Source organism: Bos indicus, chromosome 28 (assembly GCF_029378745.1).
Source record: "Bos indicus isolate NIAB-ARS_2022 breed Sahiwal x Tharparkar chromosome 28, NIAB-ARS_B.indTharparkar_mat_pri_1.0, whole genome shotgun sequence".
NCBI classification, from domain to species: Eukaryota; Metazoa; Chordata; class Mammalia; order Artiodactyla; family Bovidae; genus Bos; species Bos indicus.
Window position 1 is genome coordinate 5,384,275 of NC_091787.1, and position 22,750 is coordinate 5,407,024.

The 22,750-nt window shown below is 46.2% G+C and overlaps 1 protein-coding gene across 8 annotated transcripts in view; it reads right to left on the minus strand.

The window, feature by feature from the left end:
* The window catches only part of SIPA1L2 (signal induced proliferation associated 1 like 2), a 246,883-nt gene that overhangs the window by 17,103 nt on the left and 207,030 nt on the right, over positions 1-22,750 (minus strand). For 5 of the 8 annotated variants that reach the window (XM_070781985.1, XM_070781987.1, XM_070781986.1 and 2 more), the window contains 4 exons: positions 17,141-17,365; positions 11,965-12,118; positions 9,500-9,764; positions 1,615-1,746 (listed from right to left, as the gene is read on the minus strand). In XM_070781985.1, the coding sequence (XP_070638086.1) occupies positions 1,615-1,746; positions 9,500-9,764; positions 11,965-12,118; positions 17,141-17,365 (776 nt within the window). The remainder of the gene's footprint in view (positions 1-1,614; positions 1,747-9,499; positions 9,765-11,964; positions 12,119-17,140; positions 17,366-22,750) is intronic. The other 3 variants (XM_019954071.2, XM_019954068.2, XM_019954072.2) reach the window with 2 other exon arrangements.

Below are 22,750 nucleotides of genomic sequence, written 5' to 3' on the forward strand. Positions count from 1 at the left end.
TATGCGGTGGGGGAACAGAGAAGACAGAATAGAAGTTCTTAGATTCTCAGTGGGCAGTGAGACAAGAGCGTACAGAGGATATGCTAGAGAAAATGCAGCTCCCTCCTGTCTAGGCTGCTCTGGACAGAGGTGAGACCTGTCATGCCTCTGGGGCTCTGTCACACCAGGCTAGTCTTGGGAGCCTGAGAAATCACTAGAGCTTTCATAGCCCACTCTGACCAACTTCTGGTTGAAAGAAATGAAGGCTGCGTTACCAAGCAGACAGGAGCATTCTCAAGTTTTCACACGGAACAACTACTTTGTAAATCCAAATGCAAACTCCATTAGTACTTGGCAGGTCCAAAACAGTTGTCCTCTCCCCATCAAGGGAGCAGGAACAGCCCATGTGTTTTGCAGGAATTTCTTTCTAAGTTTCCCCCTCTCATCTATCACAGCTAAATGTCCCAGAGCCCAGACTAACTCACTTTCTCCTTAGACCCCACCCTAAAAGGTGCTTAGGACCAGAGGCACTGATCCCAGCTGATGAGTGAAACTGACTAGCGGGGCAGCTTGTTAAGAGAGGCAGTCAGGGCAGCAGACTCCACCGGAAGCAGTCTGACTGCAAAGTGTACCTGTCCCTCCTGGGAAAAGAATGTGGATTCCTTTCCTGAAGCCTGCACATCACAGGTGATGAGGACTGACTACCCGAGCAGGCAGCGAAAGGGTGGGGGTGAGAAGAGCCGATCAGGCGGCCTTGCCCCTCTATGGGGGTGGGTGGTGGTGGCAGTGAACACCATTGCTATAACTCAGATACACGGGAGATCCTCAGACAGGCCCCCAGAATGGTCTGCCCTCTGCAGATCCTGCTTGTTACCCAGGAGCCAAGGCTGTAGTCATGGAAAGAGTCTGGCAGCAAATGGAAGAAAGTCAGGAACCCTGTCACTGGGGGCCCCTGGGTCCACAAGCAAGGTCCTGAGGATGCCTGGGAGACAGGCATGCCCCCTGTCTGTGGCCCCTTTATCTTTAGGTTGGAGAAAACGTGCTTGCTATGGAGCAGCTTCCCCTCTGAAGTTCACTGAAATATTCACCAGAGATGGTGGGAGGCAGTGAGGCAGTTGGAGGGCCCCAGAGATCAGCCAGCTCAGGACTGTCCCCAACCACAGGGTTAGAGGGGGAAGCCAGGGCCAGACAGGGAGAGACTCTCTGGGTCAAGGAGGCCCCACCAGAGTCTGCATGGACTCTGAGCCACTGGACTCCCAGGCCTGTACCTGTTCTGCTAAACTGGGCAGCCCGGACCTCTGCAGGGCCTTCCCATCCTGTCTCACCTCATCAAGCTGGGCGGAAACATACAGTCTGCGTCCTAGGTCATCACCTTGACATTCCATGTATGAAAAACAGGTGGAAAAGGAAAAGTGGCTCATGCCAGACCACAGCTGGTACCTGACCTAGCAGGTTTGGGGTCCCTTTGCCTAGGGCTCACTTCACCACATGCCTGGGTCTCCCTAAGGAAATGCCCCGAGTCTCAGCCCAAGCCACCCCCTCGTTTCCCTCCTGGAAGATGTGCAGAGCATCCAAAGGCTAACCCAGAAGACCCCTGCATTGCCATCCCTAGCCCTGGAGGCTGAATGTCTTTACCTTCAAATGCCCGGGCAGCATCCACGAGGTGGGTCCAATCTAACCCTGTGGCCGTGTCTGGGAGGGGCATCAGGCCAGGATCTGCGCACTTGGACTTATCCGATAAGGACCCATCGGAGAACCAGAACTCATCTAGACAGGAAAAAACCCAGAGCGTCAGTCAGATAGCAGTGTGGGTACTGGCTGGGCCTTCAGAAGGGCCCAGGGGGGTTCTTGTCCCAGGTAAGAAACACACATCCCACCGCTGTTTGTGAAAGAGCCACAACTGCCAGGCTCACTTAGGGGTCGCCAATAGGCAGGGGCCGGTGCAAGATCAGGGCTGAGGTTCCCACAAACCAGAAAAGCAGAGGTGAGCTCCTCCTGGGTGGGCTCCTCTGAAGGACATTACCTGGGTCTGACCACCCTGAAGATCACGTCCTGTTTTCCTCGGGATGACTTACCCATGGGAAGAGTGTTGCAAGCCTCTACCGTAAAAACAGTTTGGTACAATCTCTTTTGTACATTTCGCTATGTATAAAAGTGGTGATTGAATTTCGCTTGTGACTCAATGAGACGGTCTGATCAGTGGCTAAACCAGAACCCGCTCCCCATCCTGCACTGAGTATTTGCTAGTCTTCTGTACAAAGACACCCTGTACACTTCTCCTGAACTCTCATCACAGGACGTGAAGCACTTACGTCACCAGTAATACTGGCTGTTAAGAAGTCATTATGCATCTGCAGACACGCTTCCTGAAGGCTAGAGCTCCTCTAACACGCCTCTTCTGGACCTGCCCAGAACCGTGGCACACAGCTGCTCACGGACACATCTGACTAATTAGACCAATCAAAATAATGACCACCTGGCTGTCTGAGCCTGCAATTAAGTTATGGAGGGGCCGTAATTAACCAAGTGCACCTGTAATTTCAGCTCCCACATCCTATGGGGTGGCTGTGAAGTGCTGGCATCTGGACCAGGATGGAGGGAGCCTGGGATTTGCCCTTGAAAGACACTAACACTCCCTCTCCAGCACCTTCCACATGAGCTCTTAGCCTAACTCCAGCAGCTGCAGTTAACAATGGAGCCACTCTGCTCTTAATACCACCCCACTCAGATGTGAAACCATCATCCCCTCCACTTATTACTTTTAAAGATTTTTTTGATGTGGGCCATTTTTTAAAAGTCTTTATTCAGTTTGTTACAATATTGCTTCTGTGGCATGTTTTGGTTTTTTGGCTGTGAGGCATGTGGGATCTTTGCTCCCCAAACAGGGACAGAACCCACACCCTCTGGATTGAAAGGTGAAGGCTTAACCACTGGACCGCTAGGGAAGCCCTGCCCAGTCCATTTTGCAGGGAACCCAGTGACAGGTACTTTATCAAGGTAACTCCTGCCACCCTCCCCTCCACTTGCTCGTGCTTTACACTAACAACCCTTTCAGCATGTTCTATGCATGAGGTTCTCTGTCCTTGTCTACTCCTCTCCTGATGGCCCCTCTGAACCCATGGAGGCACCACAGGGCAGAGGATGGACTGACTCCACCCAGGTCCCATCTTTACCCAGAGTTTAAGGTTCAACCCCCCAGGGAGAAAGATCAGGAAGCCTGGGGACCTTCAGTCATTTGCCAATCACTTCCTTTATCTAGAGACAGCAGCTGAAATAGGTTTTCTGCACCAAGTGTAAAAAAATTATTTGACCTGGTGGCAATTATTCTCACAACTGATTTCCCTGCAGCTGAGTGTGTCATGGATATATATATATATATATATATATATTTACATGCATGTGGCAGCTCTGGGAAGGGTGCCCCAGGGCTGGCTGGAACCCAACGTGCATGAGGCACCCCCTCACCCGCTGCCTCTCCTTCCCTCACTGGAGAGGAAAACATCAGGGAGTGAAAAGTTATTCAGGTGAATGAACATTTCTACAGAAAGTATACTCTCTTGGTCACGTTTTGCTAAGAAATGTCAAGCTGAGGATCTTCTTTGCCTTTGTAAAGAAATAGTCCTTCACCTGAGCGTTTAGCATCTTAGAGCCTAAAATCAGACCCAATACACTCTGTGTGCTTTCTCCTCGGGGCCACCAGACCATGCCGACCGGCACTCACCCAGGGGTCCCCGACCTTCAGGATCGAATGCCTGGTGACCTGAGGTGGAGCTGACGTAACAATAATAGAAATACAGTGCACAGGACATGTAACGTGCTTGAACCATGCTGAAACCATCCACCCAAACCCCCGCCACTGGTCTGTGGAAAAACTGTCTTCCAAGAAACCAGTCCCTGGTGCCATTAAGGCTGGGGACTGCTGTTCTAATTGGAGCCAGGCAGAAAGGAAAAAACAGCAGAGACAGAAAAAGGGGCAAACGCAGGGAGAGAGCAGTGCTGGGCTAGAGTCCATCGTACCCTCGTCCTGTCCCTATCGCTCTGTGGGCTCAAAGAGCATCTTTCCCAAAAGCCCAACGGGGTAACTGACAAAGGAGACCTGGTTGTCCTGGGCTAAAGATTAGGCTCTGATTTTATGCGGCACAGATCTGAAGCTTGTGGTCAGAAGCTTCTGCCCAGAGTGAGTGAGGTGTGGGTGAGTGGGCCCCACAATCCCACAGCAGGGCTCGTCACAGCAACAGGCAAAGCCAGGACATCCTTTGAACCTCCTCCAACTCTGACGGAGAACCAGGAAAGAAGGGATGTGCGCATGCTAAGTTGCTTCGGTAGCATCCAACTCTTTGTGATCCTATGGACTGTAGCCTGCCAGGCTCCTCGGTCCATGGGATTCTCCAGGCAAGAATACTGGAGTGGGTTGCTATGCCCCTCCTCTAGGGGATCTTCTTACCCAGAGATCGAACCCACATCTCTCTGTCTCCTGCATTGGCAGGCGGATTCTTTATCACTGAGCCACCAGGGAAGTCTGAAAAGCACCGTACACATTGGTGTATTTAAAATAATCAACAAGGACCTACTGTAAAAAATAAATAAAAATAAATATAAAACAATTTAAAAAAATACCTATTTTTTTCTAATGCTTGGAAAATCATATAATTGGGTAAGGCTTCAAACCCCCAAAAGTTCTTTACAATATTTGTAACTGACATTAGGCTCACCCCAGTGATGTTTACTCTGCACCTGCTGTATTCCAGGTCCCGGCAGGTACCCTATCACCAGCACCCAGGGATGGAATATCCGCAAGATGCGGGTTCTGCCCTTGAGGAGCCATCAAGGAGCAGATGAGTCGTGCAGCTGCTGCTCTGCAGTCTGGGGAAGTACATGCAGGAGCTAGCCCCGGCGCTCGGTGAACCACAGCAGGTATCACAGGTTGTTCCCTGAGCTTTCCAGGTGGGGAGGACGAGACATGACTTAGGTGCCAAAGCCTGCTACTTCTGGGCCAGTTCTCTCAAGCCAGTGCTACTCTGGAGTCCCTGCTGCTCTTCTGGCCAACCCACGAAGGGAGTCATGATTTCCGAAAGACGGCTGAAGTGCAGGCAGCGCTGCCTGAGCCTCCACTCTCTGGCCTGGACATTGATCATGTGGCTTCCTGTTTGTTCATCCAGACCCTGAAATCTCGGGGACCATCTATTAAATCTGACTTTACTGCTGCTGTTATAAATGCTGAGGAGCCTTCCTGACAGCATTTCCTGGTGGTCAAACAGCTGTGGTTTCACAATTACTCTCCAGAAACCGAGGGCTCTTCATTACAGGGGAGACTGAGAACATTTAAAATAGAGAAAGAAATGCCCCATGGGGTCAGAGAGCACCCTGCCTTTAATGTCTGTGGACACTGTCTGTGGGGCGAGTGAAAGCCCACACACACGGAGTCTCCTGCTGGGGTCTACGGCATCTTGAGTGGCTACTAAATTAGAAGCAAATTACTGATTTCTTTTACTTGTATTAAATCTTCCTCAGGCCTTTTAAACTTCAAGGATCATCCTTTGTGAGGCGCTTAGGTGTCACAACTAGAGGATGTGGGAACACACAGAACCTAATACTCTTTTTATTTTCCAAAATTTAAGAATTCTTATTTGTCTACCTACCTATGAAGATTGCTACCATTCCCTGGAGGGTTTTATATATTCCATAAAAAAATCACAAGTTCTCTTTAAACATGCTCTAAACCTGCCAATACTTGGGACTGCGCTGAGTGAAGCCAGGTGACCACGTGGTCTCGGAGGAGAGAGATGCTATGAGCACCTTTCGGTATCTTTGGTTTGGGGACCTGTGAACTGTGTGTCAAAATCTCCCACTTTTTTTTCTACCTGGCCCACTAAAGGAATTTTACTCTGAAACCAGTGATGGAAACAAAGGCCCTAAATGTAATGCAGAAACATCTCAGATTTTTTTCAATTGTTCAAGCAAGTCATTTTTTTGTACCTCCAAGTTGAAGACAGAACGATGCAGCACATTCAGGGTCCTCCCCGACCTAGGAAATATATATGAATTGTGACATGAATCACACCTAAAATGTGCCTATTAAGTGTCATCTGTCTCCCAAGGCTGGATTAAGATTCTGGTCTCAGGAGAAGAAAGATTCTGAGACAGGCCCAATTTTGAGACATGGAGAAGCTAAAGCTATCAGAAGGAGAAGCCTGTGACTGGTAATTACATGGAGAAAAGGGGCAGTGATGAGGTCTCACGAGATTCACCATGAAAAGATAGGCTTGCCAACCCTTCCTCGCACTGTCCTTGGTCCAAATTAGGAACCAGATCCAAACAAGTCTGTGAGCAGAAGATCAGACGCTTGCAGGAATAATGATGGTGAAACTTCAGGAGAATACACATGCCTTCTGCATATTCTGGTTCCACCTCTGTTGCTATTTAAATATCTGGTGCTACCCGCTTTGGCAGCACTAACCTAACTTCCAGTCCAAGACATGAAGCTAAGTGAAACACCTAGGCAACCCCAAGTAGTCCTCATTTCTCGCTCAAGATGTCTGCTGGGCACAAGATTTCATGTGTCCACTCTCTAGTGTGTTCCAGGGTCAGCCTGTTGGAACTACTCTGAGAGACAGATCTGCTTACTGGGGCTCTACTGAGTGATTAGAAATCACAGAAGGCAAAGGATGATGGACATCTGCCTTGAGTAGACACAACAGAGATAACCGCACAGGTCATCCCACACTGCAGTAACCAGTGGGAGTCAGGGGCCCCAGGGGTGAGCATCTTCCCAAGGACGACCAGGTCCTTAGAGCTGCGTCTCTTGGTGGGAAGGGAGGAGAGAGTCCCAAATTTTGGGGGGAAGACAAACTAATTCAAATTACTCCCAGCTACCTTACTGACATTTTGTCATTCTATCCATCAAACTGACAGAATATTTTTCTGAGTAGGTTGCTAAGTCTAGAAATTGGAGGAATCACATGCCCTGATGGTTCAATGGTAAAGAAGCTGCCCGCCAATGCAGGAGACATGGGTTAGATCTCTGGATCTGGAAGATACCCTCGAGAAGGAAATGGCTACCCATTCCAGTATGCTTGCCTGGGAAACCCCATGGACAGAGGAGCCTGGCGGGCTCTCGTCCATGGGGTCACAAAGAGTTGAACTCAACTTAGCGACTAAAAAACAACAACAACACGGCCAGATAAGATTTCCCTTGAGAAGAGCAAACAGCAAGGGCCGTTCTCACTGCTTTTCCTAGGGGAGTAGACAATGAATTCAAGTCAGGCAGTTTTAAACTTGCATAGCGAACAGTCTCTCCTGCCTGTTTTCAACTGTGCCTTTGAACATAGTAAAAAAAGAATACAGTTCTGTAGGAGGTAAGTGGAGAGATAAATCGGCATATCTAGATAATAGAACAGTAGTCAGCACTAAACGGAAGTGAGCTATCAGGCCGTGGAAAGCCATGGAGGAACACTGGGTGCATTTTACTAAGTGAGATGCTAAAGAAGCCAATCTGGAAAGGCTACCTCCTGCACGATCCCAACTATACGACAATCTGGAAAGGATACAACTATGGAGATTACCAGAAGTTAGGAGACAGGGATGAACAGGGCGAGCACAAAGGAATTTTAGGGAGATGAAAGTATCCTGTATACTACCATAACGGAAGATACGTGTCGTCATGCATTTGTTCAAACTCATGGAATGAACGACAAGAGTGAACCCTAACGAAAACTATGCACTATGGGTAATGAGGATGTGTCAATATTCCGTAACGCACCCCCACGATGAGCGGTGTTGATAATGGGGAGACTGTGCCTGTGGGGACGGGGGTGTGTATGTGGGAATCTATGTGCCTTATGCTCACTTTTGCTGTGACACTAAGATGGCTCTAAGTAAGTAATGTTCATTAAGAAAAAAAGTTAAACAAAAAAGAGCATATACAGTTGACCCTTGAGCAATGTGGTGGTTAGGTGTGTGGACTTCCCATGCAATAGAAAATCTGTGTATAACTGTATAGTTGGCCCCCATATCCGAGGTGCCACATCCCCTGATTCCACCAACCGTGGAGCATACACGACCGTGATATTTACACTGGAAAAAAATTTGTGTGTAAGTGGATGCCTGCAGTTCAAATCTGTGATGTTTAAGGGCCAATTGTGCGTTCTCCACGTGGAAGCAAATGAATGTAAGAATGTGAGAACTATATTAACATTTATTCTGTAGATTTCACCATCACACCACAAGCATTTTAAGTGGAAGATATAACATTTGCAAGAAAATAGTTTCACTGGTTTCAGGAGAGCTTTCAAGAGGCCATTAAAGTCATCTATTTACAAAAAAGGACACACATTTGCAGAAATATTAGGGTATTAGAATATGTCTGTCTGACCTTCATATCCTTATCAATAAAGAGTATAAAGGTTTCTCCAGTTTGGGCAAAAGGACTTTTCGTAACAAGCAGGATATTATGTTACTTAAAGAAATAGATTAAGAATTTTATGAGACCACGTTCATTCCTAATTATGTTAAACATTAGAAAGATTATTAGAGCTTTTATGTCATTTAGCCTGGGATTTACATATGAAGTTCAAATTGGTTCTAAAGGATTCTAAAGATAATGCTTTCTATGATGAAATTCAAAAAACAACCAAAAAACCCCTGATGACAGATATATTTGATTAGATCCTCATTCTTTCTGTACAACAGAAATTAACTATGAACAAAGAAAATAAAGCTAACTAATGTTAAAAAAAAATCACCCTTCAACACTGACATGTTAATAAGGAACTAACACTACATAAAAAGGAAAGATTTTAGGATCTGAAGGAAAATCATTTAGAAAGTATCTAGTCAACTGTGGCTAATATATAAAGAGTGAACTGGACACAGAGAATCTAAGTGGTGGGGCTTGGGCCCATGCATCCTGATGCCCCGGCGCCACCTTCACCATCACCATTAGCAGGTCTCAAAGATTAGGAAGCAGCAGACACAGAAGGTGAGGAAATCAACCTTCGTCCCTGCATGCTGACCACCAGGAAATCTGCCCCATGCCACCATTTTTTCTTTATAAAATCGAGTTTTAGACATTTTTTTCTTTATAGACATAATAGCCCAGTTATAGTAGGTTAGTTTTTGCCTTGATAAAAATGTTTAATGTGGGATTTTCAATTTTCTGCCAAATTGGCAGTAGTGCTTAACTTTTGAAAAAAGTCCACTTTGGGGCTTTATCACCTTTCAGTTCAGTTCAGTTCAGTCACTCAATCGCTTCTGACTCTTTGCAACCCCATGGACTGCAGCACGCCAGGCCTCCCTGTCCATCACCAACTCCCGGAGTCCACCCAAACCCATGTCCATTGAGTTGGTGATGCCATCCAACCATCTCATTCTCTGTCGTCCCCTTCTCCTCCTGCCCTCAATCTTTCCCAGCATCAGGGTCTTTACACCTTTAAAAATTACTAAAAAAACCCAAACACCCAACCAAATGATATATATAGATTAAAGAATAAGCAAGTCCCCCCAGCCTCTGTAAGAGACCCACCCCAGAGAGCCCGCGAGGCCGGCGCGGTCCGCCCCAGGCACTCACTGCGTAGGCTCCCCACACTGGGCACAGGCTGGGTCCGGGGTGGCAGGGTGCTGTGGTAGGGAGGGGTGGTGCTGAACAGGATATCGTTGGGCAGTGCCTGGTCAAGGATGGAACTGCGGGAGCTGCCAAAGGAAGAGCCCCTGCGATGGCTGCAGATGCTCTCGTCCGAGAGGGTGCGGTACAGTGAGCGCCGTGGAGACAGGTTCCCATAGAACGAGAACTAGGGGTTCACACAGGGGAGAGAGGAGAACAGACATCAGAAAGCTGGAAGCGTGGAGCTCACCTAACTAGGGTGGGTCCCGAACCTGCCCTGTGGGCATCTCTGAGCTGTCCCCAGGAAGGCTCAGGGCTGCAGCTCAGCGATGTTACACCAGGCACTTGGGTCACAGACACAAACAAAGGCTTCCTGCAGTTATTGGATTTGAATGTTTTCCTCCTCTGACGTTCTGTGAAATATTACCAGGAATTAGACATGCACAGCTTTATTAATTCTGAAATGTTAAATGGCAGCTCCATTACCATATAGCCACGGCAGCTTCTGGAAATACAGAAGGTCGCCATTCAAGGCAATAGTTATTTGAAACCACACCGACTGCTGGCTTGATTTTAATTAGAAATGACTGCATTTTAATATTAGGTGATTTCTGTACCAATCACCTACATGTGAGCTTCAATCTAATCTAGGTAATAACATCAATTTTTTGAGCAGAGCAGCTTTCTACATTGAACAAAAAGGTTCAAGAAAGACAGTATCAGTCCAGGAAAATCTTATTGTCTATGCACTTTAAAGTAACACTCATAAAAGTTTATTACCGTTACTGAAAATTGAGTTATAGTAGTCAATCATAATTGGATTTAAAGAAACCATTAAAAGTATTGTTAAATCATAGATGGAGTAAGGAAAATTCATACTAGTGAAGCAAGCAGTCAAAAACTCAAGAAAAATTTAATCAAATCTGAGTTTCTAACTCATATTCTGAACCACATTCCTTATTCCTTTTGCATCAATACTAGTAAAAGCCAGAAAGTTTGCATCAAGCAAATATAGAAACGGCTATTTACGTTTGTCAATGCAGCCACAAGGCTAAAAATATTTCTATTGTATGCGTTCCTTCCATTCTGTCGACGCTGTCCAACTGATGAATGGGAACCAGAGTGTGTATGAACTACAAAGTTTACACCATGAAAAGAAGGCAGTTTGTCTTAGAAGAAAAAAAGAAAAATGTCAAGGAGAAGTTCGTTCCTATTAAAAGAAAAGGCATTTGCATTTTTGGTACAACAGCCTGCACCCAAGCTCATATAGTACCATATACGTGATTGGATACAAGTTAAAAAAAAAGAAAAAAAAGACTCATTCTGTTGAATTCTGCTGGGATTCCCACTTCACACACGACCAGCAGGCTCTTCAGAACTCGATTACAGACCCATTAGATTAAAGCAGCTTTGAGGTAGCATCTCATTAGACTGTTACTCTCAGAACACAATTAGGTTAATTGCAGCATTGTTTTATTATAGGGAAGAGAGGGAGCACAAAGACTTGCTGTTTATCCTGATCACAGTCAAGACGGCAATGCCTGACTTTTTTCTTTTCATTTGGACAAGAGAGTGCTGAATTAGCAGGGAGAAGGCTGCACTCCATTGCTCACTGCCGCCAAATACTTATGGGCACATCACATCACCATTCGGGCCCTCAGGTACTTGCCAAAAGAGGAGACTGGACTAGACTGCCTGTGAGCTCCTTTTCGTACCTTCCACACATTAACCAAGAGGCTTGAGGGACTGTAACAATGAATGACAACGCTAAAGCGAGTAAGGACACTAGGTGATCTGATGGTAGCAACAGGCGGCAGAGTACGTAACTCCTGCCCATTTGTGGGACAGGATGACAACGCAGCAGGATGGCTTAGACAACCCACCCTTGGTACAGTTCTGGAGCAAAAAAGTCAGGCGGTGTGAGTTTTAACAGCTCTTGTTTCTGACTACCCGTCATGGGTCCCGTGCGAGGCTGGTTCTTATGTCCGCTATAAGCCTGTAAATTCTGCAGTACACTTATCATTGCCTCCTTTTTGCAGAGGACAACACTCGGCCAAGAAGTTAAGTCACATGTACAAAATCACATAGCTAAAAAATAAAAAAGCAAATCACAGAGCCAATGTACAAAATCACGTGGTGAAAAGGAAAAAGAAAAATGAAAAAGACATGCCACATGGCTGACTGTCCTCGCAGCTAAGAGGTGAGGCCATGCCTGCCTGCTTGGAGCTCCCTCTATCCGTCCAGAAGTCTCCCTTCCAGACCTGTCGCAGCCTTACTCCGCTTCCTGGTGGAATAACAGTGTCAAAATGGCCCTGGGAGTCCTGGCGTCTCTTTAGGCATTTCCTTAGTGTTTCTGGTAACTTCAAAGCTACACAAAAGTCACTGACCTTCCTCCTCCCCTCCTCCACCGAGGGGCTGTCGGGAAGCATCAGTTTCAGAAAGTCTTCTTTCGAGAGCACGTGCTGAGTTTCTGAGACAGCATCTCCCACCACTGCTTGCTGCTGAGCTGCCGAGGACAGCAGGTCCATCTCGCTGTACAGCCTGGGAGGAAATTAAGATGGGTCATCGGCATATGTAAAGCGCCTGTACCCTTACGGACTAAAATCCATTCTCCACCTTCAACCACCACATTCACACACACACACACACCCAGCTCTTAATTATTGAGCGAGTTCACTTTAGCCACATCTCCTCTGGATCCCCATGCTATCTCACATGTATGAAATGAGCTCAACAGCAGAGTTAGGGTTCTGAATAATTCAGAGACAAATCAGATCCCCAAAGCCCTGAATGAGAAAACAGAGTCAACTTTTCAAACAAGGCTGTGTGTTCCCTTTCCTAATCCGTATCAGAAAACAGTTTCAATAATTCATCAGAGATTATCCTGTGTTCTTTGAAGGAAGCCTGGTGCTTCTCAGGAAATTGAAAGAGCCTTTCTCTTGTGGCTGGACAAACACACCCCACCGCCCATCCAGCAACACAGAGCGCAGGACTCTGGGGAACTTGACACTGAAGAGTAATCGATCTGGGCACATGCCAAGCATTTTTATTATCAGCAATTTCACAGAGCCGCTTCAATAACTAAAGAAGCTGTCTCCCTTATCAGTGTATAGAAATGTATTTATGGACAACAAAAGACTATCTAGCTGAATTACTGTTTTTGCTGCTTTTCCAGGGAAAAAACTGGGGAGTTATTTTTTAAAAGCTTTGGTCTGAAACATTGCTGAAGACATGATGGGTATAGAACCAGGGGCTGGACTGTCAGCAGAGATGGATGGGCCACGTGACCCAGAAATGTGATGCTGGTCCAGGGAGGCAGGCCACAGAGGATGACCTGTGTCACCGTCCTGTGTCACAGAGGTGACCCTATTTCTAACGCAAGGCTATTGCGTCACAGGGGAATGGCTTGCTGAGAAGTTATCAGGATATGACACACACAGACATGCTCAAAATTAAGAACTATTTATCTGAAATTGCTACAGCTCTTGCTTTGTTCTCGAGTTAGGTGCGGCGTCCCAAACTTTTTGGCTCTGGAAGCACCAGCAATGCTGATGACATGAATATAGCGACTGGGGCAGAAACTATAAAAATCTCTAAATGTGACTGAAGATCTGGTTGGCTTGCAGGATGGCAGGGCATGAAGATGGAGCTAAAAAAGAACCCAAGACCCGGGGGGATAGGGGTTCTGCGCAAAAGCCATGTGGGAAAACAGACCCTAGAGTTTTTGTGAAGAGGGCTTCAGATGTGCGCAGCTGTGGGCCCTGAGATTTGGGGTGGAGGCATGCAAGAGCTCCAGGCCCTATTTACTCTGGGAAAGACACAGGGGAGAAAAACCCAAACACAGGTCTTCCCATTAACTGCTAAATGAAAATGTAATACCTAGAGTTGCTGATACATGTACTCTCCCAGTTTCCCCATGTTTTTGAATAAAATTGCTAGCGTTTTCTGCTAACTTAAGTGCCTTTATTAAAATTACCAAACGATATGTCAGAGAGTGGGCTTCCCAGGTGCTGCAGTGAAATAACACATCTGTGAACTGCCTATGAAATACTGCCGTTAGTAACTGCTACACTTTCTCTCCTCCCTGAGATGGGGTATTCTTGAAAACGGGACGTCGGATGTAATTAGCTTTGTATCTCTAATGCCTAGTGTAATTCTCCACGTGGGTAAACCCAGCATGGTGGTGACCACTACCATATATCTAGAGTATTCTCGGGACATTGAGGGTCTGCAGATGGTATGAGCTGCACTGTGCTCAAGGCACACGTTCACGGCTGCTTAATAATGAGCCAGGAAGCAGCTCTCGTTTGCTGCACTTTAAAACATGCTGCTTCTGCTACGTTGCTTCAGTCCGACTCTGCGACCCCATAGACGGCAGCCCACCAGGCCCCACCGTCCCTGGGATTCTCCAGGCAAGAACATTGGAGTGGGTTGCCGTTTCCTTCTCCAATGCATAAAAGTGAAAAGTGAAAGTGAAATCGCTCAGTCGTGTCTGACTCTTAGCGACCCCATGGACTGCAGCCTACCAGGCTCCTCCGTCCATGGGATTTTCCAGGCAAGAGTACTGGAGTGGGTTGCTCTTTCCTTCTCTAGGAGATCTTGCCAACGCAAGAACTGAACCTGAGTTTCCTGTGTCTCCTGCATTGGGAGGTGTGCTCTTTACCACTGAGCCACCAGGGAAGCCCCAGAATATAGCTTTATGGGCAATTTCTGCATCATGAGAAACTTCAAGGGGGCACAACTTGTTTATATTTTGTGTCCACTGAGACACGAATATTTGCTAGTTCTCAGAGGGACACACATGATGCTGGCTGATCTTTTTTAAAGTGTATCCTTCAGTGATTTGGTAACACATTATTTTGACAAATCTCAATACAGTTGGCAAGTCCTGGAGGACCACAGTCATGATACATTACCATGTCTGCGTGAGATGGACGGTACATCTGACAGGATGAGCAGGGCCCGTGAGAAAAGCCTTGGGGAGGCCTGGGTTCGAGTCCCAGCACCCAGCTGGTGTGATGAGGAGAAATAACCCCTCTGCCCTCCAGAGACACGAACCCCTCACTCACAATACTCCCCATGCTGGCTCTATTTTATGAAGTCAGTGCTGCTAAACGAGTGTTACAATGCACCAATGCTGAGGCTCTCTAGGGAGAAATGTCCAAGTGGGTTCCTTCACCCTTTCCTGGCTCTTCAAGGAGACCCTTAGGGAAGATACAGCCCCTCAATGATGTGCAGAGAACTTCTACAAATAACTGGTGGAACACAGGAGCCTCAGAACGGACCCCTGTGAAGCACCGGAAGAGTATCAGACAGAAGTACCAATGTGACCCCAGGAACATGTGTTCATAAAATGTGGTCATCTCTAAAAAATTTCTTTCTAAACAACTTCTTTGCAATTACTGGCATGATGGGTTTTTCCTGAAAAAAAAAAGAAAAAGACTGCATATTCAATTTTCATTTTATTTTAAATTCCTATTATTTTTTAAAAAATGAGTGATATGATGATCTTTTACTTATCTATGTTTTGATGCATGGCATGTGAGATTCTCCAACCAGGGATCAACCTGTACCTCTTGCATTGGTAGCGTGGAATCTTAACTTCCGGACCACCAGGGAAGTCCTCTATGTTCAAGTTTAGCATTAAAATTAATTTTAATTTAGAAGGCAATATCATGCTAGACATATTTAAAAAGTGGGGTCATTTCTTAAGGGAAATAGTGATCCTAGCTCATGGGCTAAACTTAAGATCTAGAAGAGCTCTCTGAAGATAGCTGTAGGTCTCGTGCACTGTTCACGCTGATGCCACAAGCCGACATAGCAAAAGACTGATGTCATCATTTAGTGCATGTGAAGGTTAATTTTTAAGGCTGTCCTTTAAAAATGTGAGCTTCCCTGATAGCTCACTTGATAAAGAATCCACCTACAATGCAGCAGACCCTGGTTCAATTCCTGGGTTGGGAAGATCCGCTAGAAAAGGGATAGGCTACCCACTCCAGTGTTCTTGGGCTTCCCTTGTGGCTCAGCTGGTAAAGAATCTGCCTGCAACGTGGGAGACCTGGGTTTGAAAATCCCCTGGAGAAGGGAAAGGCTACCCACTCCAGTATTTTGGACTGAAGAATTCCATGGACTGTATAGTCCATGGGGTCCAAAGGAGTTGGACACGACTGAGCAACTTCCACTTTTTTCACATCAAAGAATAAGCAAATCACCAGCTACTATAAATGGCCCTGACCAGCCTTGACTTGCATTCTCAAAATGTGATTGCTTTGTCTCTTCAAAGACATGGAAGTTTTCACACATGTTACGGAACTGGTTATTAGTATTTTTTATCTTTTCTTTTTTCCAACAGATACAAAACATCCCTCCGTACTTGCCCCCACAAATGTGACAGCTGAAAGGGAAATCAAAGTCATGTTAAAATTCGGGGGAATAGAGACTTTTCTGTAAGGCTAGGGTTAAGAATGCACCTTGCAATTCAGGGGACATGGGTTCTATCCCTGACTGGGAAACTTAAAATCCCACATGCCTCAGGGCAACCAAGCCTGAGGGCAGCAAATACTGACCCTGCATGCTCCAACTAGAGAGTCCATGCATCTCAACGAAAGATCCCGAGCGCTCAGCTAAGACCTGATGCAGCCAAATCAATCACTTGATTAATTAACTTTTAAAAAATTAGGTGGGATTTTTTTCTTTCGTGCTATCACACAACATCTTTGGAGACGGTAATGGCAACCTACTCCAGTACTCTTGTCTGGAAAATCCCATGGATGGAGGAGCCTGGTAGGCTGCAGTCCATGGGGTTGCTAAGAGTTGGGCACAACTGAGCGACTTCACTTTCACTTTTCACTTTCATGCATTGGAGAAGGAAATGGCAACCCACTCCAGTGTTCCTGCCTGGAGAATCTCAGGGACAGAGGAGCCTGGTGGGCTGCCGTCTATGGGGTCGCCCAGAGTCGGACACTACTGAAGTGACTTAGCAGTAGCAGCAACAACACCTTTAGGAAACACACAGGCTTTGTGGGAATTCACACTGTCCTTGACCGTAGTTATTTACAGGATCTATACTCACACCACGGGCTTCTCTGGTGGCTCAGACGGTAAAGAACCTGCCTGCAATGCAGGAGACCTGAGTTGAGTCCCTGGGTTGGGAAGACTCCCTGGAGAAGGGCATGGCAACCAACTCCAGTATTCTTGCCTGGGGAATCCCATGGACAGAGTAGCCTGGCAGACTGCAGTCCGTGGGGTCACAAAAGAGTCAGACATGACTGAAACGACTTAGCAAGCATACTCAGACCATCACTAGCACACAACCCTGATTTTTCTATTGCAGACAGATTTTTGAATATAAAAATGACAAATAGAAATCTGTTTTAAAGTTACATGAGAATATCAAGGAAAGAGAGGACTTTTCAAGGCAAACATAAATGCCAACATTTAAAGAGTTTTACAAAGACATTTCTCAATTATTCTGTTTGAGAAGATTTGTTTCTACTGGGGAAAAAGTACATTAGCTTAGTCCACGCCCCAGACACCCAAGGCTGCCACCGGATACCACCTTACCCCTGACACTCAGCCACTTCAGGCTCCTCAGGTGGCGGGCTGTCTTCCGACTTCTTCCAGCCGATGATGTATTTGTTCACTGCCGCCTGCCTGTGGTAGGCCTTGGACATGGACCCTGGGGCCTGCTGACCACTGCCGTGAGACACGATGTACACTTTGGACGTATCCAGAGACCCGCTGCTTTTCGAACAGTGAGCCGAGGGGCTTCCTGAATGGTGTGAGCCACTGGGGAGACAGACAGACCGAAGCTGTGATACGATCCGATCTCAGCAGTGGGCACGTTACCAACCTTGGAGCCACCATGACTCCTGTCCTCTGTGAGCAAAACTGGGCAGGCGTGGCTGTCTCTCTGCTGAGCCTTTCTTTCCACAGGCTGAGGATGTTCATGTGCAAAACTATACGCCTGTGGCCAGAAGGATGTTCCAAGCACAATTAGGAGAAATCTAATAGAAAAATGGGCGCCACACCGATGCCTCCAAAGAAAAGAAACTCCAATGGTAAATAAACATAAGAGAAGGGGCTCAACCCAGGGAAACGCCCGTGCAAATCATAGCAGGGTATCAGGCATGTTCTCCAGATTGGCAAAAATGGGACAGTCTGATGATGAGTGCCCAGTGTTCACCAGGATGTGGGGCAGCGACTCCTCCCACTGCTGGTGGGAGTGAGAGTGGCAGACAGTTTGGAAAGCAGTCTAGGCATTACCTGTAAAGGTGGGCAGCTGCTTAGCCTATGAGCCAGCAGTTCTTCTCCTAAGCGCACACCCGGGCCAAGCCTCTGCATGGGTGTGGCTGGAAACAGGCAACGGAAGTGCTGACAGAAGCACTGATTCGAACAGCTCCCCCATAGAGGCATCGGCACTGAACGGAGGGTCAATTAGCAAACATGGGTGAGGAAACGAAAAACTCCAGGGAAACACCAGGAAGGACTGGGCAGAGGCTGTGGACAATTGGGGTGAACTTCCCAAACAAAGTGGAAAAAGGAGCAGGTCACACAGAAAGGATCAAGCATGGCTCCATTTTTAAAGTGAGTTCATAAACAGGTGAAACTGAAGGATATGTTGTTCAGGAATGTACGAATCCATAGTGAAATGTAGAGAAAAGCGAGGGGGATGGTCATTGCCAAAGCCAGGCCAGGGGCTACCTTGAGGGGGAAGAGAAGGGCTTGTGACTGGACAATACTCGGGGATCCTGACACAGTAGAGTCGATTCCTCAATCCAGTGTGGGTATATGGATGCTTGCTGTGTTACTGTGTGATATGAAATAATATTCAAAAGACAAAATCCCTAAAAACAACTTAAAGGTCAGCTGAAGCCAGAAGGACTAATGACTCCCATGGGCTGTATGACCATCCCTAGAAATATAAAAACCTAAAGATCTTTTTTTTTAAATTCAGGAAAATCAAGATTCTAATGTTTTATGAAAAATAAGTAAGAACAGAGATCAGGAATCATTTTATGAAGTCGTAAATGTTTCAGTTACAGTTCTAACATCAGAGTTTGGGAAGGCAGGTGAGCATCGCTTTCAGAAACCCTGACACACAGGTGTGCCTCAAGGGTTCTGGAGCCAGACTGCTGTCACAACAGGGAGACCCTGGACTCGTTTACTAAGCTCAGCTTTCTGATCTGTAAAACGCATACAAGGCCTGTCCAGTGGTTAAGACTTCACCTTCCAATGCAGGGGGTGTGGGCTGATCCTTGGTTGGGGTGCTATGATCTCACGCATCTTGGGGCCAAGAAAATAAAACATAACATAGAAGCAATATTGTAGCAAATTCAATAAAAACTTTTTAAATGGTCCGCATCAAAAAAATAAAAACTTTAAAAGCAAAACAAAACAAAAAAACCTGATAAATACTCTTGACCTCAGAGAATTGCTCCGAAGATTTTTCTGAATTAATATTAGTGAAGTAAATGCCGTTAATTTGCTTTTTAGAGTGGTGCATCAAAGAATTATTCACAAGTTCTTGCCATTGGGAGAATTTACCACAGGGTTCCTCACATGATAGCCCCTAGATAAAATAAAATCTTATTCTGAAATCAAACCTGTATACAAAGCAAGGATCATTCAATGACGGAAGCTAAAAAAAAGTCTAATATTAAAAATGATTTTGAAATGGACTTTTTATAAAGGCTCTGAAGGTAAAACAAAACTCAATAAAATAACCCATCTTTGGGTCTTTGTATGTTGGAGACATGGTGGCATTTGAAAAATTATCACACAAAACAAAACAAATAAAACACTGCATCTATTTGCTCCTCTGAATCACTTGGTTCCTGGTGGTAAGTCTGGTGTCCCTCAGTAGGATGGTGGCGGTGGCGGCGGTGGTGTAGTCACTCAGTCATGTCCAACTCTTTGTGACCCCATGGATTACAGTCTGCCAGGCTCCTCTGTCCATGGGATTCTCCAGGCAAGAATACTGGAGTGGGTTGCCATTTCCTCCTCCAGGGGATCTTCCTGACCCAGGAATCGAACCCCGGTCTCCTGCATTGCAGGCAGATTCTTTACCAGCTGAGCTATAAGGGAAGCCCCCGAGGCTCCCTCAATTTGGGGTCCAGGTCCGTGCCCTGGGAAAGATGTTGTACTGCCGTCCCCTGACCCAAGGTAACCTAAGCAACAGGCAAGGAAGGTTGCATATTGTCACCCTGCTTATTTAACTTATATGCAGAGTACATCATGAGAAACGCTGGACTGGAAGAAACACAAGCTGGAATCAAGACTGCCGGGAGAAATATCAATAACCTCAGATATGCAGATGACACCACCCTTATGGCAGAAAGTGAAGAGAACTAAAAAGCCTCTTGATGAAAGTGAAAGTGGAGAGTGAAAAAGTTGGCTTAAAGCTCAACATTCAGAAAACGAAGATCATGGCATCCAGTCCCACCACTTCATGGGAAATAGATGGGGAAACAGTGGAAACAGTGTCAGACTTTATTTTTCTGGGCTCCAAAATCACTGCAGATGGTGACTACAGCCATGAAATTAAAAGACGCTTACTCCTTGGAAGAAAAGTTACGACCAACCTAGATAGCATATTCAAAAGCAGAGACATTGCTTTGCCAACAAACGTCCGTCTAATCAAGGCTATGGTTTTTCCTGTGGTCATGTATGGATGTGAGAGTTGGACTGTGAAGAAGGCTGAGTGCTGAAGAATTGATGCTTTTGAACTGTGGTGTTGGAGAAGACTCCTTGGACTGCAAGGAGATCCAACCAGTCCATTCTGAAGGAGGTCAGTCCTGGGATTTCTTTGGAGGGAATGATGCTGAAGCTGAAACTCCGGTACTTTGGCCACCTCATGAGAAGAGCTGACTCACTGGAAAAGACTCTGATGTTGGGAGGGATTGGGGGCAGGAGGAGAAGGGGATGACGGAGGATGAGATGGCTGGATGGCATCACTGACTCAATGGACGTGAGTCTGAGTGAACTCTGGGCGTTGGTGATGGACAGGGAGGCCTGGCGTGCTGCGATTCACGGGGTTGCAAAGAGTCGGACAGGACTGAGTGACTGAACTGAACTGAAGAGGTGGTGCTATGATAATGAACTCTCTCCACTTCCTGGGTGTATACCAGTTAGTAATCCCCCAACAGGAAAACTCCTTCTGTTGGCAATGGGCTCTGAAGGCCTGTATGTCTTTCTCCTAACCTTGTTTTGAAAAACTCCAGATCTACAGAAACGGTATAAAGACAGGAGATACCCATCATCGAGATGTAATAGTTGTTACTCTCTGGCTACAGCTGCATCATTTTTCTCTGAACCATCTAGAAGTAGCTGTAGACTTTATGACATCATACTTTCATATTTCCATACATATTTCCTAATAATAAAGATACTCTCCCACAGAGGACCAATGTGATAATCACAAATCAGGCATTAATGCACTATTATTACCTAATACCCACTCCACAGTCTCATTTCTCAGCTGTCCAACATGGCTTATGGCTTCAGTTTCCCCATTCAGAACTCGGGCAGGACTGTGCATTGCCTTCAGTTATCATGCATTTCAAAGCCTTTGATTATCCCTGAGATATTTTAAAGTCTAGGGTATCCATGCATGCGTGTGTGCTAAGTCGCTTCAGTAATCTCAGACTCTTGGTGACCCTATGGACTGTAGCCCTCCTTTGTCCACGGGGCTTCTCCAGGCAAGAATACTAGAGCAGATTTCCATGCCCTCCTCCAATGGATCTTCCAGACCCAGGGACTGAACCCGTGGCTCTTATGTCTCCTGCACTGCAGGTGTGTTCTTTACCACTAATGCCACCTGGGAAGCCCAGGGCATCCCTAGTCTAATGTAATTAATATGATGCATGGAACACCCAAATTTATCTTCTGAAATCACCAAATGGAACGCTTGTGGAAAATGTGTTGTGAATAACAATAGTATGGTCCAAGCCTGATGTGTTTTTCCATTTGTTTATAAAATAGATTTTCCTCACTTCAGTTCAGTTCAGTTCAGTCACTCAGTCGTGTCCGACTCTTTGCGACCCCATGAATCACAGCACACCAGGCCTCCCTGTCCATCACCAACTCCCGGAGTTCACTCAGACTCACGTCCATCGAGTCAATGATGCCATCCAGCCATCTCATCCTCTGTTGTCCCCTTCTCCTCCTGCCCCCAATCCCTCCCAGCATAAGAGTCTTTTCCAATGAGTCAACTCTTTGCTTGAGGTGGCCAAAGTACCGGAGTTTCAGCTTTAGCATCATTCCTTCCAAAGAAATCCCAGGACTGATCTCCTTCAGAATGGACTGGTTGGATCTCCTTGCAGTCCAAGGGACTCTCAAGAGTCTTCTCCAACACCACAGTTTAAAAGCATCAATTCTTAGGCTTGATTAAAAATGTCTTTTACCCCAATAGTAAGAAATTTTAAAGTTAAACTCTAAGAACAAAGGTACTGAATCCATTTGACAAGCAATATGGCAAAAACTTGTGTTTAGCAGCAGTAGCATCGTTTTTCTCTGAAGCTGGTAAACATCCTAGACTATTAGCAATACAATTTTGGGGAATCTTTTCCTTCTAGATTCAAGTTATTATTTTTCGAGTTTTATTGCCAACTTCCCATCCTTTGTACTAAGAGTGTGATGACATGAATAAGGGTAAGCAACAGATAATCACATGAGCCATTTACAGGAGAATACAGAACATGGGTTTTTTTGTCTTGTTTTTTTGGCAGTTGATTTATTTCACTTTGCAAAAGCTTGGTTAGGCTCAGATGAATACAGCTTTGTATTCTGAGCCCTTATCTAAGTGCCCTGCCGTTGTAGGAAAAAAAAAACCAACCAACCCAAACGGGTTTGCTGAATTAGAAGCCCGGAGAAGCAGGAGAGAACAGGCTGGGAATATGCTGGTGCTGCTTAATGGGTGGTGATTCCTGCACACCCACAGTGTACCCGTTCCCTGCTCACACCAGTGCGGCTTGTCTTTATGAGTTGTAAATCTCTTCCCTGTTCTCAGTACAATCCCAGAAAAATACCACATACACAACTCACACTTGCTTTATTCCTGGATGGCTGTTCGGAGCATGCGCGTGTGTGGCGGGGCTGGTGGGGATGGTAGTGGTCGTTGGTGATGAAAATCCAGAATCAGAGCGTGAAGGGTGTTCCACATACAGGTCTGGG